General features: G+C 52.5%; 1 protein-coding gene across 1 annotated transcript in view; it reads left to right on the forward strand.

Moving 5' to 3' along the window:
* The window catches only part of LOC112119442 (zinc finger protein 665-like), a 49,632-nt gene extending 27,456 nt beyond the window's left edge, over window positions 1-22,176 (forward strand). The window contains exons 6-7 of the mRNA XM_029913025.1: window positions 20,038-20,148; window positions 20,731-22,176. Coding sequence (XP_029768885.1) covers window positions 20,038-20,148; window positions 20,731-21,860 — 1,241 coding nt within the window. The 3' untranslated portion in view covers window positions 21,861-22,176. The remainder of the gene's footprint in view (window positions 1-20,037; window positions 20,149-20,730) is intronic.
* The last annotated feature ends 809 nt before the right edge of the window (window positions 22,177-22,985 follow it).

Raw genomic sequence — 22,985 nt, forward strand, 5'->3', positions numbered from 1 at the left:
ACCCCCCCCCCCCCCCCGGGCTCAGGTTATGAAGGGCAGCCGCCATCGTTTACGTGCTGGCCGTCAAGTACCATCCTTCAGTGAAGTCACGCCCTTATTTCCCATCCCCATCTAGTATTGGTGCAGTACCCCAGGGAAACGGAGGCTCACCCCGTGTTAGCAGAAGACAATAAACTAGTAAAACTCCCATGCAACATTACCAGGTTAATACTCCCTACTCCATCACACCCCCCGACCCCAGGGCAGGCTCCCCGGGAGCCATTTCAAAGGGGAGGGCATGACATGGGTATACAAACCCCAGCCTGGACAACATGGCTGTTACCAGCTGTGAGCAGTCGAAGGGCGGCGGGGAGCTTAGGAGCAGCCGCAGACCCCAGAAACCAGCAGGAGGAGACGGGAGCATCACAGCCAGCCGCACCAGGGCACCAGCCAGAGCAGCAGCTGCCCCTCACTGCCCGGCTCTGGTTTCTGGACTCCAGCCTGGCCAGTGGGCGGGGCCTCGGGGAGGGGGAGAGGAGGAGGTAGGGCCAGCACTTACCTGAGGATGAGCAGGGGGTGAGGCCATGGAAAGGGGCGAGGCCTTGTGGTGAGGGGGGGCTCAGCCCCCCAATTTTCTGTCTAGCCCACCTCAGTCCCTCCACCAAGAAGAGGCTGGCACCACCCCGCTCTGTGTGCTTTTTATGGGTTTCATGCGTAGACTGCGTAGACTGTCGGTCCTTCATCAGTTAAGACTGAGCCGATCACAGCACATCTTCCAATCTTCTCTCGCTCTGGCCAGCTTTCGCCATGTTTGTCCATATCTCCTTGTTAAGAAATCATCCCACCTCTTTGGAGGCCGACCGCGTGGCCATTTCAGTTCTCGCGGATACCACTCAGATATAGCTGCAGTCCATCTGTTGTCACTGAGTCGGGCCACATGTCCCACCCACTGCATTTTGCTGAGCCTGCTTTCGACAACATCTCAGACTCCAGACTGCTGCCTAATTATTTCATTGGGTATGCAATTGCGGCGCAAAATGCCCCAAAATGTTCGTTCCATTGCCCTCTGTGTGACAGACAGTTGATGTTCTTCAGTCTTCATCAGCGACCATGTTTTGTTGCCATATAGCATCGCTGGAAGCACGGTCGAGTTAAAAAGATTCGCACAAGTTGTTTTGCTGATCTTTCCTTGGAGGATGTCCCTGATGTCATTGAATGTGCACCATCCAGCTTTTTTTCTATGCGACAGTTCGCCTTTCTGATTGTGGCGCATGTTGACTTCCTGGCCCAAATAAACGTATTTGTCGGCCTCTTGGATCTGCTCTCCTCCAAGAGTTATTTGGGTTGTTGGCAGAACATCCGATCTCATATATTTCATTTTTGACTGGTTCATTTTTAATCTGACTTGACTACTTTTCGCGTTCAGTTCTTTAAGCATTCTCTCAAGCTGGACTGTATTTTCAGCTATCCGCACTATATCATCTGCGAACCTGAGATGGTTTAGCCGCTCGCCGTTGATATTAATCCCGCCTTTCAGGTCTGCTCGTCGAAAGACCAATTTAAGACAGGCTGTGAATAATTTTGGTGAAACTGTGTCTCCTTGTTTCACACCTTTCTCGATGGGGATTCGGAGGTGAGTATCGAACAACGATATATCCGTGCTGCAGCCAGAGTTCGCTTCCTTTAATAATGTGATGTATTTTGCGCTGATGCCCTGTTCTGAAAGAGCTTTAAGAACAGCGTTAGTCTCCATGCTATCAAACGCCTTCTCGTAGTCCATGAAGGCAATGCACAAAGGGAACTTGTATTCCCTTGAATGCTCTAGTAGTTGGTTTAGAGTGAAGATGTGGTCTATCATGCTGTAATTTCTTCGAAAACCGGCCTGCTCCTAGGTTGTTGTTCATCCAGGTTTCACGACAGTCGATTTGTTATTATTTTGGTGAACAAATTATAGACATGCAAAAGCAGGCAGATCAGGTGATAGTTCTTTAGATTTTCTCGATCGCCTTTCTTATGCAGCAAGATGGTATTGGACTCTTTCCAACTGGACGGTATCTTCTGGATTTCCAGGTAACGACTCAACCTTGGGGCGAGAGCTTTCCAGAGTTCCTGACCTTCCATGGGTTTCATGACAAAGGATAATCAAGCAGATCTTCAGACTAAAAATCACTGGGCCTACTCTAACTTCGCTAAAATAATTAAGAATTAACCAATCCAGTGAACAAACTGAGATCGACTCAATATATCAATGGGTTAACATTGACGTTGGCTTATCATCTAATTCATGGTTTGGCCACATTAAAGCACACCGGTAGTTCACGGTCTATCCATAGGTGCTCTGTCTCAAAACAGGGTGTGCAGGCAGAGTATGTTACAGACACGTCCCCAAAGCCCAGCTCCTTTCAGCAAAATCCCATGCGGAGGGCTGAGTGTTACTGGGGAAGTTAATTGTGCTTTCCTTAGGGGTGGGGTTCTGATTCTAGTTCCTGAGTAATTTGCTCATCCGTTCCCTCAGTCATGGGCATTACCTCTGTTCCCAGCAATTCCTCTAGAAAGAGGATCACTTCTGCTCCCACGTCTAGGAGCCCTGTACACACGGCAGCAACTGGCATTTCCATTTTGAGGTGCCCTTCATTGGGGTTTGACTGGCTGAGTCTCTACCGCCCCCTGCCCATTCTATGGTCCACCTTCCGGCTGTTTGCCAGCACACCCAGACTGCTGCAGGCTAGACACTTCGGGATGGGGAGCGACCCATCTCATTCTCCCCAACTGTCCCCTAGTGGTTCCCTTCCCCCTGGAGAAGAGTCACCAGGATGCAGACACCTTCAAGACACTGTTAGAGCAAATGAAGACGAGAGGGCACTGCCAGAGCTGGTCCCAGTGCCAAGCCAACGCAAAGGAGAGCTGATGAAATGACCTGAGGATGAACCCCGGGAGGCTGACCTGCCTCCAGAAGGGGATGGATGGGTAAAGACTTAGCCAGTCAGACCCCTGCATCACAGGTGTCAGCTGAAAGGCGGGAGTGAATGTTGGACAGGCTTGCATGAGTTTGGAAAGAGATAATAGAAACAGGACTGAGGTCTTGGGGTCTGAAACAAAGTGGCTAGTCTAAGTGCTGGAGGATATGCTATAAAAACGTGTATTATTCACTCATCAGGCCACCAGCAGTATGACGGGGGCAGGGCAAAATGGTCCCAGGTCAGAGGCACCTACCCCAAGCAGCTGACTAGAGCCTAATACCAGATCAGGTGGGGTCCATTCGTGGATGAGTCCAGACCTCTGCTAGCACCGGATATAAAGTCACAGTAGATTTACTGGTTTATCCACTTGCTACCCCCATAACCCTCTTCCCGAACTGCTCCCTGTTGGTTCTTCCTTCACCCACCCACTGCATCACCCACCATTGCTCGAAATGTCAGCATCATGGAGGTTAAAAAAATCCAATGCATCGTAGGGCCAGCATTTTTATTGTAACTGCAGATGCAGGAAGAGAAAACAATCAATAGAAAAGGTACATTGGCTTCATTAATGCACTCAGCTTTCACTGAAGTTGAGATTTCATGAGATAAACAGCCAAATCAGACTTCAGAGACATTTCAAAATGCACAGAGATTTCAAAGCACTCTAAGGCATTTGGCGGTAGAACTCTTACTGCAGAATGCTATATAATTTTGCAGGGTACTTTAGTGTTGATCTGTGGGTGTCATACAAGAGAACTTAAGGCAAAGACGGTGTTCTATTTTGACAGGAACAGTGCACTAGGGGTGCACATCAATTTTCCCTCTGTTTTTTTACGTCCACGTGCATGAATTTTGTTATGTGCACCAATATGGCGGTGATGGGGGTGGGACTGAGGGGTGCAGGAGGGGGCTCAGGGCTGGGGCAGAGGGTTGGGGTGCAGGGGGTGAGGGCTCCAGCTGGGGGTGCGGGCTCTGGGGTGCAGCGGGGATGAGGGATTTGGGGTGCAGGCTGCCACAAGGCTGCATCGGGGAGAGAAAACTCCCCCCAGCCCTATCTCACTGCAGCAGCCCGGGGCTGGTGGAGAGGCGCCTCTTCCTGCTGCAGCAGCTCCGGGGCTGGGGCCGGGGGAGAGGCGCCTCTTCAGTCCAGGCCCCTGTGGCTGCGCAGTCACACACCTTAGAGGGAACTTAGGTGCACATGTAATTATTAACCAGCCCCCTACCCATCTGACCCCAGCATACCCTCCCAAACACCCACCCTACAGTACCCCCACACACACCTGAAAAAACCACAGCCCCCCAACCACCCATTGAAGTACAGCTCAACCCATGAATGGTACAACATCCACCCCTCATACTGTCAACTCCTAACAAACACAAACATATTTCCTTGGTTATAGAACATTAATTATGCAGAACTATGCTCTAGTCTCAAAGGAGGAGCACAATGCATCCCTAGCCCTGTTTCCTTGAGCAGTTGGGATACTGGGCAGAGTCTTTCTCTCTGAACATCCATATCGGCCATAAGGTCCCTCCAACTCCTGCTCCCACCTATCCTCCAGGATTTCTCCCTGGTTCTCACAGTTGTGTAAAACACAGGAGGCACTTATCACATGAGGAGCAGAATCATGAGATTCGTAAGGCACCATCACCCACCTTTCATGCTGCACCTAACTGCTCCTTTCTCTTCTTCAAACATCCAGGGAAAGACTTCATATACCCGGGACCCACAGGGCCCCTTGCTGCTCCCCACGAGAGGCCTTAGGAGCTGCAGAGACAACTCAGACACAAACTACAATGGAGCATTTTTACCTCTCTCCTACACTGGAAAGTGTGTGTGGAACCCACAGAAATGTCTCCCCACTAATCTCATCTCCCCAGTGCCCAGCAGTTCCTCCTCCTCTGGGCCCCACCAACCACCCCCCATAGAAACCCCAACCATCCACCCACCTGCTGTCCCTACCCAGACCATCCTCAAAGGAAGCACATTTACACTTTGCTTCAGGAGGGCACAGACCCATTGCCCCACGGGGAGAGCTCCCAACACCTTCTATCCTGTGTGCAGTTTCTGGTGGGACATCAGAGAGACCTTCACCTTGTAGCTTTTCCCGCAGTCAGGACATTTATAGGGTGCCTCTCTTGTGTGGATTTTCTGATGCCTTTTAAGGACTGAGCTCTGGCTGCAGCTCTTCCCGCATTTGGGGCAGTCATAGGGCTTCTTTCCCGTGTGGATCCTCTGATGTTCAGAAAGGTTTGAGCTCCGAGCGAAGGTTTTCCCACACTCAGAGCAGTTATAGGGTCTCTCTCCAGTGTGGGTTCTCTGATGTACAATGAGGCCTGAGCTGTTACTGAAGCTTTTCTCGCAGTCGAGGCATTTATAGGGTGTCCCTCCTGTGTGGATTCTCCAATGTGAAATAACTTCTGCACTCTGCTTGAAGCTTTCGCCACAGTCGGGACATTTATAGGGTCTTTCTCCAGTTTGGGTCCTCTGATGTACAATAAGATTTGATCTTTGCTTGTAGCTTTTCCCACACTCTTGGCATTTATAAGGTTTCTCCCCCATGTGGGTTCTCTGGTGTGAAACAAGGGTTGATCTCAGAGTGAAGCTTTTCCTACACTCAAGGCATTTATAAGGTCTCTCCCCTGTGTGGACTCTCTGGTGTGAAACAAGGCTTAACTTGTGACTGAAGCTTTTTCTGCAGTCAGGGCATTTATAGGGGGTCTCCCCCGTATGGGTTCTCCGATGTGTAGAAACTGCTGAGCTCCGACTGAAGCCTTTCCCACAGTCGGGGCATTTATAGGGTCTCTCCCCCGTGTGGATTCACCGATGTAAAATAAGGGCTGAGAAACCAGCAAAATCTTTCCCACACTCAAGGCAGTTATAAGGTCTCTCTCCTGTGTGGATTGTACAATGTGAAAACAGGTCTGATCTCAGCATGAAGGTTTTCCCGCAGTCGGGGCAGTTGTAGGGTTTTTCTCCTGCATGGATCCTCTGATGTACAAGAAGATACGATCTCTGATGGAAGCCTTTCCCACACTCAAGGCATTTATAGCGTCCCTCCCCTGTGTGGATTCTCCGATGTACACTAAGGGCTGAGGTCTCTTTGAAGCTTTTCCCACACTCGGGGCAGTTATAGGGTCTCTCGTCTGTGTGGACACTTTGATGTACAATGAGGGTTGATCTCTGCTTGAATCTTTTCCTGCACTTTACACATTTGTGCGGCTTTTCTTTAGTGCATAATGTCAGCTGGATCACAGTTTCATTATGATTTTTGAAACCTCCCCCTCGGAGAGTGGATATAACCTGTCTCTTCCCTGGGTGGTTTCCTTGCTGAATCTCTGGCCTGTGCTGTCTCTCACGGGCATCTTCATGCTCAGGATTCTGGGAAATGTTCCCTTCAGATCTTCCTGATATGATCCCACGCAGTTCCACTTGCTCAAGACCTTCCTGCTGTGGATTCTCCTCCTTGTTCTCACTCACCGTCCCCTCACCTGCTGAGACAGAGAGAGAATCCAGACAGGAGTCAGTCCCTGTGCCGGGGGAAAGGGGAATGGGAAGATGGGGAACAAACCAAAATAGCTGCTGGGGAGATTCAAAATCCAGGAGCTGACCTCCCCAAACCCTTCCCCAAGGCTGACACAGAAGGCAATGACCAATTCAGTCTCCACATCCCATCTGAACACTCAGGAGGAAGGGAGCTACTGCCAGGCGTCAGGTAGGGTGGGAAGCCATAAGCCATGTGTGCCAGAAGAATATGACACCTACTGGGCACAATCCTGACCTGAAGGAGATGAGGCAGAACTGGGGGAACTCAGGGGGCCTGTATGGGAATCCCAGCTGTTTATGTCAAGGACGGATGGTTTCTGTGTTCGTTTAACCAATTCCTCACCTGCACGAATGTTTCTCAGGATCTGCCTTTCCTCAGAGCCCTTGTGATCTGGGGTCCATGGCTCTTCACCCTGTTCCATCTGGGAGATCATGTCGGGTTTTGGAATTGGAAATCCTGCTTGGGGGAAGACAACAGGTGAGACTAGGATTTTACCGTTGTTCTGAGACAGCTGTTTCCAGATGTGCTGGGTGGGTGGGTGCCCTTGTATATACCAAAGGATGAGAAAGTGTTCCTGGAGATCCTTTGGGGAGGGCAGAAGGGGATTCGGGGATCTCCACACACTGGGGGATTTTATGACTATGCAACCTCTTCCCCTTTCCTAACCCAGCAAAGACCAGAGTCTTTTCCAGGCATGTAGCCAGTCCCGGGAAGAGAGGGACACACAAAATCTCCATGTATCCATGTGTGCCCATGTTTAATAACACAGAGAGGTACATGCAACCCATCTTCTCCCTTGGAGATGGGGTGTGGAGTTGGGAAAGTATTAGCATCCCCACTGTCTCCCCAAAACTCTTCCATAGGCAGAGGTGTGAAGGAGATAGCATCTCTCACACAGATTATGGGGCTGATCCCCCTGACATTTAAGGAACCAGGGAAGACCCCTGAAGAGAAGCCAACTCTGGGGAGGGGGAGATATTTCTGAAAGCTTTTGTGAAAAACACGCTGTTTCTGCAGTGAAACCGTGATGCCCGGAGCTGCCAACTCCCGTGATTTTATCTTGAGTCTCATGATATTTAGCTGGGATATTTAAACATTTCCTTGTGATCTCACAATTCCTGGCAATGAATCAGCACACTCTCCCTTGTTCAACATGGCCGCCCTCTCCCATTACTGTCAGGGGGGCAGAAATCAAATTGCCCTTATTCAAGATGGCCACCATTTCCCTACAATTTTGGCATGTGGAAGTTAGACTGCCCTTAACCAAGATGGCCACCTTTGTTTCCAATGAGGTGGAAGCCAGGCTCTGCTCAGGTTATGTGGACAGGAGACTGGACAGGACACTAGGAGTGGAGAAGGAAATGTGGGGAAAAGAGGATGTGGGGGTTGGGTGGGGGAGGTGGACTGGGCTGTGTGCAGTGCTACATGGTTGTGGAGGGGGCTATAGGGGTCTGCGTAGCAGCAGCAGGAGGATGAGAGGGGTGGAGAGGGATTTGTGGGGGCCGGATCGAGCCTGAGGGCAGGTGTAGGAGGATGTGTGGGAGGTGTCGGGCTAAAAGGAGCACTAGGGAATATGGGTACAGGAAGGAGGCTGACGGGGGCAGAGGACTAGGGAGTGTGGTGAGTGTGGGGTGGCAGCCAAGAGAGGTAGGAGACTGTAGGGGGAAAAGAAGTGAATATAGGGGTAGGTGGGCAGAGGAGACTGTGAGGGAGGGGGCGGCTGGGGCAGAGAGGAGACAGGGAATGGGGTGGGTGAGACACAAGGGCAGCTCCTCCATCCCAGGAGTAGGGGAGGGTCAGTCCCCTTGGGAGCAGGGAAGCTGCAGTTTTGCATGTGCACTGTTGCAGGGGGAGTTTTGCGCCTGTAATAAGATGTGCACACACACACGCATGCATGCACACAGAGGGCAGGTGCACTTGCGCGCGCACACACACACTGGGAAGGGCACACACTTTGTGTAAGCTGGTGTAAACACACACACACTCGGAGGGCAGGCGTACACACACACACTACATGGGCCGGCATGCGCGTGCGCGCGCACACACACACATACTCTCTCTCTCTGTGGGCAGGTGTACACACACACACACACACACACTCTACATGGGCCGGTGTACACACAGACACACTCTATGTGGGCTGGCACACACACATACACACAAACACTATGTGGGCAGGCGTACACACACACTGTGGGCAGGTGCACACACACTCTACGTGGGCTGGCACACACGCACATATACTCTACGTGGGCAGGCGTATACACACACACACTATGGGCAGGTGTACACACACACATACTCTATGAAGGCAGGGTGTACACTCACGCACACACAAACCCTGTGTGGGTGGCTTTCCGGAAGCAGACCCAAAATGCAGAAAGTAAATAAAATCACCCCCAAATGTATTATTGTTTAAACCTTGTAACAGTCGAGCCCACCTCTCAACTTCCAACCCAGAGTGACTCCTGGCTGCTGTGTGCTTTGGGCTGGCTGTACGCCTCCGAAAGAGGCATGCCCCACGTTAAAGAAAGCCCACTTCAGGGATTACATTTCTGGTCTCTTCTCTTTCTCCATTTCCTGCCCCTCTCCCTCCAAACAACTAGACCAAACCCACAAGCAGCTCGCAGAAAATCTCCTACCTGCACCAGCTTCTCTGCAGCCATTTCCCTTCCCCATCCCCCGGGAGGGTGGAATGAGCTGGAGTGAAATGTGGACGTTATTCGGCAGCCTGTCGGGGTGAGAAGGGCGATGGGGGAGGTTTCAGAAGGGGCTTAGTCCATTCCACACCCCGATTCCCTCCAAGGTTCTCCTCCTGGCGACGGACTGTGACAAAGTGGAAATGTTCTGTAATATTTGTAGGAAACCTAGGCGTGCCTCAGTTTCCCTCTGTAGAGCAGCGCAGGAGACATGGGGGGGGGGGTGTGTGAGAGAGAGAGACCTCGCTGGCTGGGCGGAATGACTGGGTCATTAAAGAACTGGTTGAAACCGACGTGTATGAACTCAGCTGGAGAAGAAAAGGGAAAAGGTGTCAGGTGGCTGGAATACGGGCTACCTTTTCTCTGCACTAGAAACAAGACAGCATCACAATTGCAGAGCTGTAGCTGTGCCGCTGCTGCGTTTCTAGTACAGACCATTGGTACAGAGATGGAAGGGGTGTAGTGAACCCACCTCTCCGAGAGGCAGTAATTAGGTTGACGGAAAGGCTGCTTTTTGGAGCAGCAGCTCTCACGTGGGTGGACAAAGAAATGGGAGGGAGCCGGAGATGGAATCCATCACAGCTGGCTGGCTGATGGCACTGGCTTAGCCAGGATGGACTATGGCTTAAACTCTGCCTAGTCTCTGCTAACCTAAGGACTTCCAGTTTCTGTAGCCAGGGAATTAATAAATTGGTACCTTGCTTTGCAAAGGCTGCTTGTGTTGCTGCCAATATTCACTGAGTATTGCCTCCTGAAAGGTCACTGATCAGGCCTACTACAGGAGTTTGGCTGGGCTGGATTCGCTGCAGGGAGCCACGGAGAGAGACAGGGATCGCTGGTGCCTGAAGGCCCAGTCTGGGAGTCTTGGAGGCCATGGCCCTGCTCCCATGGAGCTGTGCGGGTCCTTGGGCCCCGGCCCACCAGTAGGGTCCCTCCCAAGGGACTGGTGACAGGCTGGGACATAGACCAGACCCTATGGATCTTTGACACCAATGTTCTAAACTCTGTCAAATTTTCACACCAGGATCATCCCTTGAATTTGCACCTGAAATTATTTTCCGTGCATTTCTCTCCCTGGTCTTGAGTGTGCTAATGGCATCTGTGTGCACAACTACAGTCATTTGCACATGAAAGTGTCCTGATTGAGTATTGAATTTTGGGTGCTAATTCAAAGGCTGTGTTTGAATAATTTGCCCCTTTTGCTTCTGAGTTTTTGGGGGACGTCTGTTTTCGACAGACCTTGATGGCCATTCTGTGTTTGGATGTCAGGCAATAACTTTTGAATACAGCATGTGATCAATTCCAAAATGTCAGGGAATGTTTTAGGTATCAATGGTCAGAACTTTATTGATTTTGGGGGCAATTGGAAAACCAGAAGGGGGAAAATGGAGACCCTGCCATCTGTTCAGCCCAGCCATTGTTTCTCGCAACTCTGCAATTGTATTTAGATGAATGGTAGCCGTTAACACCTTGCATCAAAATAATACACCTATTTCATCTCTGCCCCTCTCCCCAGCAGAGACTGCAAGGGTGTTATTTCACACTAACTTTACATGTTGACACCCTGAATGATTTCTCTCCCAGACAAAAAGAAGAGGAAATAATGGCCAGGGTAAGGGGCAATGAGAGGCTGTCACAATTCCTGGAGAGCAGGGAGCACTCTCTACTGGCCACCTAGTAGGACTGCTTGGATCCCCTGAATGTGTTGAGTGTCTACAACCTCAGTGGGCAGCAACACTGCTTCCTCTATGCCTCTCTAGCATATTTCCTGAGCACTGATCCTGAGTCTGCCACTCCTTCTTGGAAATGGGGCTCCTCAATCCACCTGCCCTAGGCCCCAGGACCACCGCAGACCCTCCAAGATACTTCAACACACCCTGTCCCAGAACTCCACCCAGAAGATGTGATGCTTCTGCTTTATGGTTTAACTCTCACGGGCACACCCTAGTTTCAAAGCTGTCAACACACACACCCACTTTTCACAGACAGAGCACACTTTTATGCTCTTTCATACTTAATCGTGTAAAGCACAGGAGAGTACAGATCATACAGAACAATACGTACTATGCACCTGGCCCTGCCTCAGTTTCCTCACCACTCCAGGACATTCTTTGGGCTGGGGTCCAATTCCTTTGAGAGGTCAGGAGTCCCTGAGGCCATCGGGACTCAGGAAAGAAGCAGGCAGGGTGTCCCCTGCCTCATGCAGGCTGTCTCATGGTGAGTGGTCTCTCCCTCATGGACTGGAGAAAAAGCCCCCCCGAACAGACAGCCTCTGCCCTTTTAAAGAGACAGGGCAGGTGAGGTAATATCTTTTATTAGACTAACTTCCGTTGGTGAGAGAGAGACAAGCTTTTGTCTCTCTCTCACCAACAGATGTTGGTCCAATAAATGATATCCTGTGACCAACATGACTACCACAACTCTGCCCTTTTAAAACCTTCAGCCCCTTGGGTCACATGATCCCATTGCCAGCTTCCATACATAAGCACAGATCACTGCCAGCAGATTTCATTGCTTAGTTGACACCCCCCACTCCCACTAGACCAATTCTTGTGGACAGGGACCAGCATAGACAACTAGTGCCTCCTGATACTGGGGGTGGGGGCACAATCTAAAGGGGAGGACATGTGACTGCCCCATGTGTCTCTTCCGCCCAGTGACCCCCTGCCCTGTGCCCCGCCTGGGGCTGCCATGCTCTCCCTACCCCACGAGAGTTACCTGGGTGGGGGAGGGGGCTCTGTCCTTCTCCCACTGTGCCTCCCCCGGCACGTTTGGCTGCTCTCCCTGACAGCTGGGCCCAGGCGAGGAGTGGGAAGGAGCTGCTTCTCATGCTGGCTGAAGCTGGCCACACTGCATCGCTGCTCTGTGCGGCGTGGCAGCTGTCTGAGAGAGACCCTGGCTGAGGAGGCTGCAGGCCGCCCCCTCTGCGCCCCACCTGGCTGCTGGGGACAGGGGCCGAGCGAGCCAGAGCTCCCCCGGCATGTTTCTGGCTCACTCGGCCCCTGTCCCTGGCAGCCGGGCAAGGAGCAGAGGGGGCGGGGTGGGCCACCTGCCCAGGCGGGCTCTCTCTCAGGCAGCCAATGCACTGCACAGAGCAGCGGCCGGTGTAAGACATGGCTGGTCCCGCCCAGGCCAGGGACAGGAGTCGAGCATGCAGGGGACAGGTGCATCGGGAGAAGGGAGCCCCTCTCACTACTCCTTGGCAGGCCAAGCAGAAATCTGGGCCGGGGGGAGGCACTTGACCCTACATGTCCTCCCTACGCATCGCCTATGGGGACCAGTCTTTTGTCCAAGGTTAATAGATTTCCACTGACTGGGTACTTAAGATCCATGCAGTGTTGTTGTAGTTGTGTCGGTCCCAGGATATTAGAGACAAGGTGGGTGCAGTAATATCTTCTACTAGACCAGTTCTGGGTAGTTAAGAGCCTTTGGGATTTTCAACCCAGCATGGATGGGGGCAAACAGGCCGCAGAGAAGGCAGAACAAGGCCCGAGTTTGCAGCCTGACACAGACACAGCGGTTCATAAAGGGAACAGACAGATTCCCAGTTTCATCCCCAGGGACATGCAGAGCCAAGGCTGGAGTAGGGAATGGGGAACCCTGGCATGGGGGGGGTGAGAAATGGGGGTGCACACAGCCCCTGGCATGTGTGTGGGGGAAATGGGACACCCTGGCATGGAGGAATGGGGGGTGGGGCTACACAGAACTTTGCATTGGGAGTAAGCAGACCCATTGGGGGGGAGCGGGAATCGGGACACACAAAGTCTCTGGCATGTCCTAGTGGGTGGGGGAGTAGCAGGGAATCTCTGCCATAGAGGGGGATGGGGGGGTCCCAGGAGTTGGGGATGGGAAATGGAGGGATGCAAGGAGCCACTGGTGTGTGCAAGAAATTCGTTCTGCAGCAGCAATCAACTGAGCAAGTCTATGAAACAAACACACACCTGGGCTCTGCCCCATTCATCCCCATCCCCGTGTGCAATGGGTCAGGCGCAGTCCCAGAGCAGAGCCCTGCCCTGGGGGAGGGACAGCAGAGACCAGGCACCCTGCGCCCTTAGCCGGAGCTTTTCACCCAGCGTCTGTCCGAGCGCTTTACAACTAGCCCCGTCCTCTCCTGCCCGGCCCCAGCCCTTCCCCCGGGTCTCTCCCCTCACCTGCAGGCTCCGGGGCTGGTATCGGCAGAGCCCGGGGCTGCCCCAGGGGCTGGTTCCAGCCCCCACAGAAAGTCCCCCGGCTGGGCACGGAGGCGGGTTAGTGCAGGTCTGTCCCCGCACAGACCCCGCTGCGGAGCAGTAGCGGCTCAGCCTGGGCTCCCAGCTCACAATAGGGGCGGCGTCTGGTCTAACCCCAGGAAGCTCAACCCCCGCTACCTTTCCTGAGCAGAGGAATCTAACGCCCAGCAGTGACAAAACGCGATGAAACTGCTCTGATGCTCACCCCCCGTCAACGCCCTGAGAGGCAGTGCAGCGTAGGGGGAGTCAGGGGGCTGGAGTCCTTTGCTCAGGTACAGAAATAAGGAACAGAGGCTGAAGAGCAAAACTAAAACCAACCAAAGGAAAACCATGGGCCTCAGTCAGCCCTGCTGGTGCTCAGGGTGTTCTCCGAGAGATGGCCCTGGGCTAACTGGGACCCATCCGCACTCAGTATTGTGCACTTCAACAGTTATCAGTCAGGAGCCAGGCTTCATTTGTAATGAAAGAGATGCTGGGGCTCAAGCAATATTTTTTACTTTCATAACTGATGCAGCAAGCCCAGAGGTACCAGAGCGCTGAACTGCCAGGCCCGGAGGTGCTGCTCAGAACCACCAGGCCCAGAAGTGCCGGAACTCTGAACCACCAGGCCTAGATGTGCTGGGGTTGAGCCCTGGCACAAATTAAGTTCTGGTCATGAGTCAGGTCCCCAAAAATGGGGTGGGTTTCAAAATCATGAATTTTTTGGTTAATAAAAAGGGTACACTTGGATTTTTGTTGTTTTTCTGCTGGTTTCTGAGCCTTTGGGGATCGCTCTGCTCATGTTTTCCACCTTTTCTCTTCAACTAAGAGAGCTAAAAACTTCCTTCTTTTTAATTGAAGGAAAGAAAGCTATACACCCCCGTATCCTTGCATACGTATACAGCACTTTGCACTTCTGTGGCACCTTCACATGCTCACACCTAGCAACCTGCTACCAAACAGGAACAGAGCTGCTGGCAGAAGGCATGCAACAGAAGACATCCTCAAATGCAGCCCCCCATCCTGGGTGGGTCACACTCAGCTTTGACACAGACTCGAGGGGCCCATGTCTCTCTGAAACACTTGCCTAGCACATCATGCAAACAGGATCTGATTGGCTTGAGGCTGTGTCTAGGCAGGTGCTGCAGAAAGGAGCACGGGGTGTGTGTAGGCCAGAGGCATCACACATTGCAGCCTCGGAGTCCTTAGCTCCCCTCCCTGTAATTGTGTAAAGTCATTCTATTCTATTCTATTAGCATATGAGTGAATTAGCCTGCAGCACTGGCCAGAGCTGGCACCGGGGTAGTCAGTGTCACAGCAGCATTAAACCTGGCCCTTGGAGCTGGCAATAGCCACTGGGAACAGTTCAGTGAGGAGATGCGATAAGGAGACATGAGAAAGTTCTTAGAGAACATGCCATTGTCTGTGTTGTGCTCCACAGACTTGAATCCCAGCTTTTATCCATATTGGTTAACTGGGAGGTGGGCGGGCTCACCCGCCCACTTCTAAAGGCCCCTCCCCCAGCCTAGCGGGAGGGACCACTGGACCCAGGAACCAAATAATTGCTTGGGACAACTAATGAAAAAACAGGGAGTGAGGTGACGGTTAAAGGTTCAAAATCAGGGTACCGGATGGGGACACCGAGCAGAGAACCCCGGACAGTGCCCACTGCTCCTCAAAGGTGGCAAAGGAGCCAGCGGACGCTGCCCAGTGGAACTCTGCCCGGAGACGTGAAACTAGGGAGGTACGGAAATAGGCCCCACAGTCGCAGAGCACCCCCTCGTCCAACATCCTCTCCCTGGTATTAAAGATGGTAAGTTTGGCTAAAGCCAGGAAGAGGTTGACGAGGAGGTCTCGCGACTTAGTGGGGCCACGGATAGGGTGTGCATAAATGAACAGGTGTGGGGAAAAGTGCAGCCAGAACCTCAACAAGAGGTTCTGGAGAAGCCGGAACAGGGGCTGCAACCTGGCGCACTCGAGGTAGGCGTGCGCCAGGGTCTCCCTCACGCCGCAGAATGGGCAGGCCTCGGGAATAGGGGTGAACCGCGCCAGGTACACGCCCGTGCTCACGGCTCCGTGAAGGAGCCGCCAACCAATGTCCCCGGCGGGCCTTGGGACTAAGGTAGAATAAAGGCTGGCCCACCGGGGCTCCTCACCCTCCACAGGCGTTAGATAGTCCCGCCATTTGGTGTCGGGGCGGGACGCGAGGGTGAGGAGATGCAACATGTGGAGCACGAGCGTGTACAGGTGGTCCCTGGGCGCGGTTCGAAACCGGACCGGCTGCAGAGCGTGCAGCCGGCTCCGAGTATGGGAGCGGGGGAGACGGGGGGGCTCGCGGAACAGGGGCCCGATAAAAAGGTCCCACCACCTTACTATGGTGTAGCCACAATAAAAGGGGAAGGGATTAGTTGGAGCAGGTTGGCAGAGCTCTTACTGTGATATGAGGAGCAGTGGGTGTACTTCCAAGGATCAGTTATGCTTGATTTCAGAGCTGCGTTCCATAGGCTGTGTCAGTAGAGGTACACAAGGATGTCTCCTGGCCATGGGGACCATCAGCACTCTGGTGTTGGTAGAGATAGTTGGGGCATACTAGGCCTACCCCCATTGTGAACCTAACTATGGGAGAGTAGATGAAAGGTTGTAAAGTGGCCCAATCACCCATCACAACAAACATTAATGGCAGAAGGTAACACAAGTCCGAATCAGCCTAGTAGATAAAATTGTTTATAAAATCAGCAAAAGTAAAAAAATTGTAACAACAAAACCCCCTAAGTTAGTCTAAACAGAAAGGTTTACAGATGTAGCTCAAGGATGGTGTTGAGACCATGCCAGGGAAACAAAAAGAGCATGGGACATTGGGACCTGAAGTTAGTTGACCAAACTTGGCATGTTGAAAGCTAGGCCTAATTGGTGGCAGGGGCGCTGGAACAATTTGTAGAGTGGGGGTGCTGAGAGCCATTGAACCAAACTGTGAACCCTGTATATAATGGAAACCACTACAAGCCAGGGGGTGTGGCAGCACCCTCAGCACCCCTAGTTCCAGCACCTATGATTGGTGGACACAGTAATGAGAGGCTGGGCTATTCCACCCATCACCCCTCTTTTGAGGCCCTTCAGAAGAGACTTTGGGAGGACAGGGGGCCCGATTGAGGGATTCTTGGAGGATGGGGATGACTGTCAGGTTTCCACTCTGCTCCAGGGATGTCATGCTTTGCCCGTCGATCTCAAAAAATCATTGCATCATTATAAAGCCCAAATCTCAGCCATCACCACCGCACCAGTGAAGACTCCACCTCTGTCTCTGTCTCCCCTTCCCTTGCGCATTTCTTTTGGCCTCCCCACTATTCTTCCTCCTGTCCTGCCGCTCTCTCTCGCTCTCTCTCTTTCTTTCTCTGTCTCGGCTTTCCGTTTAATCCTAAAGTCAATTCATAGATTCCAAGGAGCCACTGTGATCATCTAGTCTGACTGCCTGTGTAACACAGGCCAGAGCAGATCTCCTAGAGCAGATCTTTCAGGGGGGAAAAATCCAATTTGCTTTACAAATGGTCACTTGGTAAATTGTTCCAATGGTGAGTTACTCTCACTGTTAAAAATTTACACATTATTTACATTTATTATTTATTTAATAAGGGGCTGGAGAGCATCTTATTAAATATTGATTCCCCATGCAGATACTTATAGACCCTTATCAAGTCACCCCTTAACATTTCTGTAAGCTAAATCGACTGAGCTCTTTAGTGTATCATTCTAAGGCATGGTTTCTAATCCTTTAATCATTCTCAAGACTCTCCAATAAACCCTCTCCAATATATCTACATCCTTCTTCAATTGTGGGCACCAGAACTGGACACAATATTCCAGCAGCAGTCGCACCAGTGCCAGATACAGAGGTAAAATAACCTCTCTGCTCCTACTCGAGATTCTCCTGTTTAAGCAGCCCAGGATTGCATTACCTTATGTTCAGCTGATTATCCACCACAACGCCCAAATCTTCTCCACAGTCACTGTCTCCCTGGACAGTAAGTACAGCCGACATTCTGTGTTCCTAGATGTCTACATTGACATTTCGCCGTATTATAACACATATTCCTTGTGCCCAGTTCACCAAGTGATCCAGATTGCTCTGAATCAGTGACCTGCCCTTTCCATTATTTGCCACTCCCCCAATCTTGTGTCTTCTGCAAACTTTATCAGTGATGTTTTTATATTTCCTCCCAGCTCATTGATAAAAATGTTAAATAGCAAAGGGCCAAGAACCAACCCCTGCGGGGCCCCCTGGAAACTCAACCACTTAATGCTGAATCCCTAGTGACAGTTACTTTGAGACCTATCAACTATCCAGCTGTTAATCCATTGAACCTGCGCCCTGTTCATTTCCTGGCCTTCTGGTTTTTTCATCAGAATGTGGATTTTAATGCAGCTCATTCATTCCTGGCGGGGCCGGGCTCTGTTTGTTGCTGAGGGAGAGGAGGCTGCTAACGCTGGCTCTGCTCAGGATATCAGGGGTTGAGCTTCCTGGGTCAGACAGATTTGCAGATCGTGCTGCCAGTGCTTCCTCCATGGTAAGCCGGGAGTCCGGGCTGAGCCGCTGCTCCCCAGCGGGGTCTGTGCGGGGAGAGCCCTTCCCTAGGGCCCCTCTGTGCCCAGCCGGGGGGACTTTCGCCGGGGGCTGGAACCAGCCCCTGGGGCAGCCCCGGACTCTGCCGACACCAGCCCCTGAGCCGGAGCCTGCAGGTGAGGGGAGAGACCCGGGGGAAGAGCTGAAGATGCACGTAAAGCGCTGGGAGCTCTCTGGATGACAAAGCTCCGGCTAAGGGTGCAGGGTGATCAGTCGCGGCTGTCTCTGCCCCTAGGGCAGGGCTCTGAGCCTGACCCACCGCACAGGGGCTGAGGGGTGAATGTGGGTGAAGCCCTTTGAAAGTCCCAAAGGGGAAGAGCTAAAGAGAGGCAGGGCAGGGCAGGGGAGGGGCGGGAGGGTTGGTTTAGTGGCTTCCCATAGAAAACAGACACCCCAAAAAATTCAGGGACAACAGAGGCAAAATGTGCCCCCCCCCCCATGTGGGAATCCCCTGCGAGGCTTTGGCGTGCACACAGGTGCCATCTGCACATTCAGCTGGGGAGGAGAGGAATGCATGGAAAATAATTGTGGGAGTAAATTCAAAGGATGATCCCAGACAACAGGGCAATTTAAATGAATTTTCCCAGCAGGACAGAGGACGGGAAATCTCTCCCCTGCCCTTTGCACCCTGACAGGCTGCAGAGTACCAAGGGGAATGGTGGCAGTAGACCCAGCTCAGGTAGGGGTTGTCAGGGGGTTGTGCGGGTGGCTGGGGGCTTTGCCTGAATGTGCGGTGGGAAGGGGAGGGAGCAGGACATGCAGAAGGGGAGGAGACCAGTCAATGAAATTCCTGCTTTAATGTCAGAAGTTGGGCCTGAATAGCACCAGCTTTTAAGCTATAAAATATCTGACCACCCCCTGCTCAGTCTGGGCCTGTCCCCTTCCCGGTGTGTCTCTGAACCCCAACCTCCCCAGCACCCTCCTCAGTCTGCTTCCCATCTTCCCCACCCAAATACATCCCCCTGCGCCCTCTTCATTCTGCCTCCTATATCCCCTGTCTCCTGCCAATCCCGTCTCATGTCCCCCTGGGAACCCTTCCAGCTACCTCCTGACAGTCTCCTCAACACCCAAATCCCTGTGCGCCTTCCCCCATGCATCCAACCATCATCTGCGCCCATCCCCCCACAATCACATCCCTCTGTGCCCTCCTTTGTCTCCTCCCCCACCCCATGCAACCCCTGTCCAGACTTTGGCCTACCTCCCACTTCCACCCCCATATCCTCCTTCACCCTCCTCAGTATGCATCCTAGCTGCTGTCGCAGATCCACAGGATCGGTGCGACACCCCCAGCTTTTTAACAGTCCCTTGGGGGTTCCCCTTCAGTGGACCAGACCCCCCAGGAGTCCCACTCTTCTGCAAGGGGAGGCCACATGGCCTCACTGCCTCCAAGACCGAGTGTCTGGGCTCCAGCCCTGGTGCTTCACACCGTGAGCTCTGTCCAATGAATCCAACTGAGCCAGACTCCTGGTCAGAGACCTGCCCGCTCTGCAGGGTCCAGGATTTGCAGTGACACCCGGCAGCCTTTTCCAAACAGAGCAAAGTTTGTTAGTCAGCTCAGACCCAGCACAGGGGAGCCCGGAGATTAGCAGAGAGCAGGAAAGGTTAAGCCAGACAGGGCCGGCTTTAGGCCAATTCCACCAATTCCCCCGAATCGGGCCCCGCGCCTAAGAGGGCCCCGTGCCCACTGGCAGGGACGCCCAGAGTGGGGGGCAAATGCCAGAGAATCCCTTCCCTGGCTAGAGGCACCTTTTTAATTTTTACTCACCCGGCAGCACTCCAGGTCTTTGGCGGCGGGTCTTTCAGTGCCGCCGAAGACCCGGAGCGAGTGAAGGACCCGTCGCCAAAGACTAGGAGTGCGGCCCGGTGAGTACAAGCCCCACGTGTTTTTTTTATGTGTTTTTTTTTTTTTTAGTCATCCCTGCTGGGGTCCCGTCGAAACTGTTCGAATCGGGCCCCGCACTTCCTAAAGCCGGCCCTGAAGCCAGAGCCCCTCATGGCCAAGCCAACCAGGTTGTTCTCCTGCAGGAATGTTCCTGCTCTCCGGGGCTGAGGGGGAATGGGCGCTGTTGGACCTGGGTCAGAGAGCCCTGTACAGGGACATCATGCAGGAGAATTACAGGAATGTGACCTCACTGGGTAAGGATTCCTGTGCCCTCAGACTTAGAAGCTGGGCATTTTTGAAGTGCCCAGGTTGCCTTCTGCTCAGGGGTTCTTCTCTGATCCCTTAGATTTCAGAGGGATCAGCTCCATAGGCTCAGCAGGGTTAGGAATGTGTAAAGAGTTTGCACAGTGGCACTGTGCCAGAGTCATAAAATCTACCCATCCAGCACATCTGGAAACAGCTGTCTCAGAACAACTGTAAAACTCTGATCTCACTTCATTTCTTTTCCCGGAGCAGGTTTTCCAATTCCCAAGCCCAGCGTGATCTCCCAGCTGGACCAAGGGGAAGAGCCGTGGGTCCCTTATCTCCAGGGGTCCTAGGCTAGAGAGATCCAGAGAAACATCCCCAGAGGTGAGAGATTGGTTAAACGGACGTGGAAACCATCCCTCATTGACTTAAAGTGCTGGGATTCCCACGCAGGCCCCTTGAGCTCCTCCAGTTCTAACTCATTGCCGCCAGGTCAGGATTGTGCCCAGCAGGTATCGTATCCTCTCTTTCTTCCAGGGAAGGATTGGGGGGTGGGGGGGATTCAACTCCTGATTTGTCAGTCTTCCCAGATATTATTTTGGCTTGTTTCCCCGCTTTCCCGTTCCCCTTTTCTCACCTTCCCTTTTGCTCCAGCACAGGGAATGACTCCTGTCCAGATTTTCTCTCTGTCCCAGCAGGTGATGAAATCTTAAGTGAAAGCAACAAAGAGAATCCTTATCCGGAAAGTCCTGAGCGAATGGAAGCAAAGGGGTCGTTGCTGGGAAGGTGTGAAGGGGATGATTCCCAGATTTCTGGGCAGGGACAAGCCCAAGAAACTCAGTGCAGGCCAGAGAAGCAGCAGGGAAACTCATCGGGGAAGACACTGGGTGAATCCACTCACAGCGTGGGAGGTTTGGAGGATTGTAATGAGGCCATGACCCAGCCGAGAACCTGCACTAAGGAGAAGTGGTTCGAATGTGCTGAGTGCTGGAGAAGCTTCAAGTGCAGTTCAAACCTTATAAGACACCAGAGGGTCCACACAGGCGACAGACCCTACAACTGCCCTGAGTGCAGAAAAAGCTTCAATTGTAAATCCCACCTTATTAGACATCAGAGATCTCACACGGGAGAGACCCCCTATAACTGCCCTGAGTGTGGGAAACAATTCAATGACCACTCCAATCTTATTAGACATCAGCGAACCCACACAGGAGAGAAACCCTATAAGTGCACTGACTGCAGGAAAAGCTTCAGGGACAGCTCAGGCCTTCTTGCACATCAGAGGGTCCACACAGGAGAGAAATGCCATAAATGCCCGGACTGTGGAGAAACCTTCACTCAGCGCTCGCATGTGACTAGACATCGGAGGATTCACACGGGCGAGAGACCCTATGGATGCCCCGATTGTGGAGAAAGTTTCTCTTGCACCTCCGACCTTATTGTACATGAGAGAGTCCACACTGGAGAGAAACCCTATAGCTGCCCTGACTGTGGGAAAAGCTTCAGCCAGAGCCCTAACCTCATTGTCCACCGGAGAATCCACATGGGAGAGAGACCTTATAACTGTCCTGACTGCAGGAAAAGCTTCAGTCGTAAATCTAACCTCATTAGACATCAGAGAATGCACACGGGGGAGTGCCCCTATGAATGTTCCGTGTGTGGGAAAAGGTACAAGGCCAAGATCTCTCTGATATTTCACCTGAAACGCCACATAGACTAGTGCCAGCCACTTCCCCACCTCTTCCTATGTCCGTTCCTCCCATCTCTACAATTGGGATAACAACAGTTGCCCAACTCCCAAGGGAGTCAAGTGGCCCCACTATTTACGTGTGTGCTCAGTGGCTCAGGACGACAGAGGCACCAGAACAGTGATTTTATTATTATTACTGTATTGTATTAATCTCTGACCCTCCCATCCCTTCCTGGCTCTCTGTCACGAGGAGGCTTTTACTGAGCCGAAGGATTTAACTGGATTTCCTGGTCCCTGTTTTCAGGCAGGGGCTCGGTTCACATAGTTGCACACTGGGATTATTCCTTAAATTTCATTGGTTCTTGAGCTCTGGGAGGGAAAGGGACCAAGTGTCCCAGACTGGGTGAGTTGTCTCCCTCTGCAGGAATCACACATTTCCCCCATATTCAGCCCTTTCCCTGATGTCTCAGCCCATCCAGCTTTAGAAGCTGGAATGCAGGTACATCCGTGTCCTTGCTCTGGCAGCTCTGATGGCCTCTGGGCTGGAACTCTCGGTCTTCTCTTCCCCTCTACAAGGGGTTTAATTGGGGCAGGAGAGAAACATCCTCAGAGGCAGAATCCAAGAGCCCTGGCTGGGGGTGAGCCCCAGAGGACACCCACAGCTCGAGACGATGGATAGATGGACATTTCCAGATGGGGAGCAGCTCGTCTCCTTCTCCCCAGCAGCATCTCCAGCATCTGTCCCATCTGCTCTGCCCCAGCTCAGTGAGGAATCCAGTGACTCATGGGCAGAATTGTGACATTTCTCATGGGCATAGAGCAGCTGCAGAGCCCCTGGCCAGACTCCATCCCAGGTGTTCGCTTTCCATCGGGTGCTGGATCCTACCCACACTTTCCTGTGGGTGTCTGTGATTCTGTAGGTCCCTGTTGTGTTGCCTGCAGCTCTGTCTTGGGGAGAACCCCTGGTTCACCAGTACTCTGCTGTCCTGTTCTCTCTTCTCCCCCTTGGCTCTGTTGCACGCTGGAGCCATCCAACCCCTGCCCTAGGGCTCTGATCACAACCCCAGCCCTGGACCTGTTCTAGAGGGCAGTGAACAAATGCTGCCACTGGCCAAAATATCTCATGGGTTTGCTACTGTCTGAAACAACCAGCCC

This window comes from Terrapene carolina, unplaced genomic scaffold (assembly GCF_002925995.2).
Source record: "Terrapene carolina triunguis isolate 2854851 unplaced genomic scaffold, T_m_triunguis-2.0 Scaffold421, whole genome shotgun sequence".
Lineage (NCBI taxonomy): Eukaryota > Metazoa > Chordata > Testudines > Emydidae > Terrapene > Terrapene triunguis.